Below are 5,643 nucleotides of genomic sequence, written 5' to 3'. Positions count from 1 at the left end.
AAAAAAAAATTCCCCACAATTGTGGCAATGGTATTGCCGAAATACCATTGCCACAAATTAAAAAAAAAAAAAAATTCCCCATAATTGTGGCAATGGTATTGCCGAAATACCATTGCCACAAATTTAAAAAAAAAAAAATTTCCCCACAATTTCGGCAATGGTATTGCCGAAATTGTGGGATTTTTTTTTTTTGGCACTCACACATTGCACTCCTCACACGCACAAACCCGGGCAGATTGGGCAGAGGAATTATGGCAATACCATTGCCGTAATTCGAGTTTTTCTCTCTCCTCCAATTTTCTCATTCTCTCTCCTCCTTTTTCTTGAATTTCGGTAACGCTGTTGCCGAAATTCAACCTCTCTCCTCATTTTGCCAAAAAACTTCAAACAGTACCTATAATGCAAAAATGTTTTAATTTTGACAATATTTAGCCAAAAGACTCCTCTATTTAAACTTAAAAAAAAAAAAAAAAAAACCATCCATATTTACCTCCTATTTTCATTTCCGGCTCTCTGTTTTTTCTTCTCTGTGTCTCAACTCTTCAGTTTTGGTTGAAAATGGCGAAGAAATCCAAAGAGCGTGAAAAAGATGAACTCATTTCTTCTTTGGTATCGAACAAGCGGAGAAAAGCAAAACGCGACACAACAAATTCCGACGTTTGTTTCTTCGGAAATCCACTTTCGGCCGCCGAGGCCCGTCGCAGATGGCCCCACCGCTACCAATCCAAGGTTGCTCCTCCCCTCTTCCTCTTTTCACTACCTCATTGCTTTCAAAATCTCCAGTTTTTATTTACATATACAAATGTGTTTGTTCAATTTTTTGCTTCAGAATATGCTGAAGAGAGTTGAGATTGCTGGAAGCAAAAAAGAGTCAGTTTCCCATAAACTTTGCTGCATTTCTAATCGCTAAACTATTAAAAAAAATTCATTTTTTTTTTCCTTCTAGGAATGAAAAAGCTAACTTCTTAAACTTTGGGGACAAAAAACGAAAATTCATACAGTTTTAGACAAGAAAACAACATTTTTAGCCATATTAGGATTACGGGTTCGAGGATTTTGGTTGGTGAAATGGTTGCAGGGGATCAAACAGTGAAGAGAAGGAGGTTTTGCAAGCACGATGCCACTATACTCAAGCTAAGATCGATGGGGGTATAATACCCAAACCTCCTAAGGATATCCAAACCCTTAATCTCAACACCCAATCACCTCCAAATCATTAATACCCATCAACTGTAAGTTATCATTAGTGTGAATGTAGACCTCTAAGTTATCTTTATTTTTCTCATGGTTAAGCTATGTTTTACTTATTATAATAAAAAACAAAACCATGTTTAGAGAGAGAGAGAGTAGACCTTGACATAAGCATCATCATTAAGATTATAAATACACAATTACCGTTTTGCTTAATTTAATTTTCCCACCTTCTCATTTATAATTTCACACATATATACACCAGCAATTGCAAAGAAAAACTGCAGGAATTTGTGAAGAAAGGGTACAAGTCAAAAATATTGCCTCTTCCTGTAAGCCATTCTCCTCTATTTATAACTTATCTATGTTAGTTAGCATTTTCATTTTCGTGGTAGTTGACTTCATTATTATTTTCCTTTTACTTATATACTCCGTTGTTCATGCAGGGTGATATTGACATCATTTGTGGGGGCCCTCCTTGTCAAGGAGTAAGCGGATTTAACCGCTTCAGAAATAAAGAAGCTCCCTTAGACGATGTAAAGAACCATCAATTGCTAGTATTCATGGATATCATTGATTACTTGAAGCCAAGATATGTTTTGATGGAGAACATTGTTGATATATTGAAGTTTGCTGGTGGCTTTCTGGGGCGTTATGCCAAAGCAAGACTGGGCATGATGGCTGCAGGATCTTATGGTTTGCCACAATTTCGGATGCGGGTTTTCTTGTGGGGTGCTTGTCCTACAGAGGTTAGTACATTTATAAATACTTTTGTATCATTAAATCATATGATATAACAATAACAAAGCCTAAGTCCCAAAATTTTTGGGTCAACTGTGGATTCTCAACAAATTAATCAGCATTGGTCACATCTGTATCATTAAATCATAAGATAAATGATTTGATGTTTGTTTTTCATATTTCAGAAACTGCCTCAATATTCGTTGCCAACTCATAAGGTCAAGGACAGGATTTATTCGAGTAAATGAATTTGAGGTGAGTTTGGTGTTTTTATTTGCCTTTTTATTTTCAGCTTTCATAAATAATGACACAGAGTTGGTCATTATTGCAGGATATACATGTTAGATCTGATAATGATGATAGTTGTATGATGCAAGAAGCTCTTTGTCTTGAGGATGCAATATCTGATCTCCCACCTGTACGTGTTATTTTATGAATCTTTAAGTCATATATGTTGTTACGTTGATTATTTCAGAAAATTCAGTATCTTCCCATCTTTCTAGGTCACAAATGATGAAAGTCAGGATGCAAGGAGTTAAGGTACAAAAGCTTGCACTGAGTTCCAAAGATATATTAGATTGAAAAGAAATGGTGAGCTTAAAATTGTTATGCTTTGACATAGACAAACCCTATTTTAAACAGATATTTTGTTTTGTCCTTGTTACTTTCACATCCAGTCATGGTCCAATAGTGGATCTTATATAAAATAGTCTTTTTGGTTGTTGATAACCTTACGAATCACTTAAAACTCAAGTATTTTGTTCTTTTTACTCCCACCAGTTATATTGCATTTACGTGTAACTACAATAATTCTTTGAATTTTATTTTATCTTGTAATTTGATTTGGTTCCTCTTTACAATATATTATACTAGCTGGACAGCAGCAAAGATCTTTTTGTGTAATAAACACTAAGCCGTTCTTTGGTTCAGAAAACATATGTTCTCTCCCTTGCAAGTTTCTCTTATCTCTCTTCCCCTTGTCATTTCCAACATTGTTGTTAGGTAGAGTTGATTTTCTGGCTCTGGATTTTTTCTTTCTTTTGACTTTGTGCTGTGGCTTTTGCTAGATGGTTGATTGATATAATGGTAACTCCCTCATGGTGGTTATTGATGTTTTGAATGGCCTAATTTTCAGAAGCTATGTGAAATTAAGTCAGATGCATTTATCTAAGTTTCTTGGATAGTAAATAGCATCTCTTTTATAGTCTGTTTCTTGTTTTCTGTACTCATCTAAATAGTTTGGAGTATGAATGTGGTGTGATTATAAGTTTCTCTATTCTCAGATGTGGTGAGTTACATGGCTGATGTTCAAAGTGTACCACAACCTTCAATGCTGTATGATCATCGACCTTATAAGTTGAACAAAGATGATCTTTATAGAGTGTGCCTCATTCCTAAGAAGAAGGTTTCATTGCTTAAACTTTTGATTTAATTAAAAAGCATGCTTCCAGTGCATATTGTTTTGAGTGCCTCCAATGGTTGTACTTGTTTTCTCCTAGGGTGCCAATTTTAGGAACCTACGTGGTGTATTGGTTGGTCAAGATAAAAAGGTAGAATGTGATTCATCGATTCCAAGAGAGATGCTTCCTTCTGGAAAACCTCTGGTAATAAATTTTTCTCAGACATCTTCTTTTTCACATTACCCTCCCTTTCCACACTCAAATCTCACCCCAACCTGAAATTTTCTCTACTTTGTATTAATATATACAGGTACCTGAGTATGCGATGACATATGTCAAGGGGAAATCTAAGAAGTAAGTTCATTTTTCCATTCCATGTGAATTCTGAATTTCAATGGCAATATTATTTTTATAAATTTCTTATATTTAAGCTGAAATTCAGGCCATTTGGTCGTTTATGGTGGGATGAAATTGTACCAACAGTTGTGACCAGGGCAGAACCTCACAATCAGGTTTTTAACCTCATAAAAGATATCATATTTTTGTGGGTGAGTGTGTGGTCGTGTCTACATTTTTTTAAAGTGTCGTAGCTCATACTCTTTGTTTTGGTAGGCCATTCTTCACCCTGTGCAAGATCGAGTGCTGACAATACGTGAAAATGCAAGACTACAAGGATTCCCTGATTGTTATCAAATTTATGGGCCTTTCAAAGAGAGGTATATTTAATATAGTCTGGCTTTATAGCTGGTGTATAGGGATGGGTCAATATAAGTCTCTCGTGCAGTATTATTCTCTCCTAGGTTGGGTTTGGTTCATCTGCCTTTGGTGCAGCAAGGAAAATGATTTTTTTTTTTTTTTTGGTTGAGAAACAAGCATTGGGAATGATTAATTGTTACATATTTTTTTGTTCAGATCATTACATGTTCATCTGCCTCTGGTTTTTATATTTTTATATTGTAGAGGACGTAGTTTATAACACAATATATATTTATGTGTGTACACGCGTGTATCAATACACTTGCATGTATACACAAATAAACAAATTATAACACATTGATAGTATAAATTATTAAAATATAGAAATTAAAAAGAATAAAATAATAAACATTTAATCTAGTAAAAATTCAGTTATCTAATATTTATAAAGAAATTTTCATGCACAGCAACAAATTATCAATTTTCAAAACTAATAGTAATGTTTTATTATGTGATATATTTTTTCTCTTCAAAGTATTGCTTCTTTGTTTTCCTTTTTCTTCTACCCTTAATTTCCTTTTATATATTTTGAATGCAAAATTCATTGATTCTTGGCATATAGAATGGATCTTCCTATTTTCTTTGTTGGTAGAAAGAAAAAAATACTACTCCGTCCATCTCAAATTATTAGTCCTTTATTTCATTTGGGATGTCCCAAAATATAATCATTTTTGAAAAATCAATAAATAATTTTCCTAACTTCCCCTTTACTTTTATTTTAATAGTCAACACCTCTATTTATTGTTTCCTTCGCTATTTGAATTTTCTAAACTGACTAACAATATGGGGTGGAGGAAGTAATCAATTTATTAAATTTTCTAAACTGACTAACACTATGGGATGAAGTAATCAATTTGTTATACTGTAAAATCTATCAACTATAAACACATATAAGGAAAATTATTGTCTTGGGTCTAATGTTTAAAGTTCTGGAGGTCTTTTATTGTCTTTGCCTGATTTTTACATTATATGATGTTTTGTGCTGTCAACTTGTCATTGATGTTTTTCTTATAGGTTTTAGTCTTTGCTCATTCTCATTTGCTATTCTTTACATTTTCGTTTTTCAGGTACGTACAGGTTGGTAATACTGTTGCAATTCCTGTTGCTCTCGCACTAGGATACACATTTGGTTTGGCTTGCCAAGGGTTATCTGACGATCGGCCAGTAACAACCCTTCCTCTGAAGTTCCCCAAGTGTCTTGCTCGGTCATCTTCAGCACAAACATAAGGAGATCTCTCTATTGAGGTTGTTGAAAAGAATGCTGTTTTAACTTACAGTCATACTTCATGCAGTTTAATATTTCCAGCTCCATTTAAGCCATTCATATAATTCAAAGTTTGTCCCAACTGAAATATGGTTCTACTTCTACCTATTAGCAAAATGAATAGTTTCATTTTAGCCTGAAATATAGCTATAAACATGAGTATTTAGGAGGTATGGTTCTGTATGTACTATTCATTCTAAATATATATTTCTGCTTGGTGAGAGAGATATATGTGTGTGTGTGTGTGTGTGTGTGTGTGTGTGTGTGGTGGGGGGGGGGGGGGGGGGGGGT

The 5,643-nt window shown here is 34.3% G+C and overlaps 1 protein-coding gene across 1 annotated transcript; it reads left to right on the top strand.

Annotated features, from left to right (window-relative positions):
* Positions 1-558: 558 nt before the first annotated feature.
* LOC112002268 (DNA (cytosine-5)-methyltransferase CMT1-like) lies at positions 559-5,429 on the top strand. Its single transcript, XM_065772145.1, has 13 exons — positions 559-729; positions 830-870; positions 1,457-1,523; positions 1,638-1,940; positions 2,118-2,150; positions 2,264-2,350; positions 2,436-2,451; positions 3,216-3,337; positions 3,432-3,536; positions 3,643-3,686; positions 3,775-3,844; positions 3,945-4,048; positions 5,156-5,429. Exons 1-13 carry the CDS (start codon positions 559-561, stop codon positions 5,313-5,315), a joined length of 1,323 nt encoding a protein of 440 aa, XP_065628217.1. The 3' UTR covers positions 5,316-5,429.
* Positions 5,430-5,643: the final 214 nt, after the last annotated feature.

This window comes from Quercus suber, unplaced genomic scaffold, assembly GCF_002906115.3.
Source record: "Quercus suber isolate HL8 unplaced genomic scaffold, Cork oak 2.0 scaffold_54, whole genome shotgun sequence".
Lineage (NCBI taxonomy): Eukaryota > Viridiplantae > Streptophyta > Magnoliopsida > Fagales > Fagaceae > Quercus > Quercus suber.
Note: the sequence above shows the minus strand (reverse complement) of the source record. Positions and strands in the feature narration are given on the sequence as shown.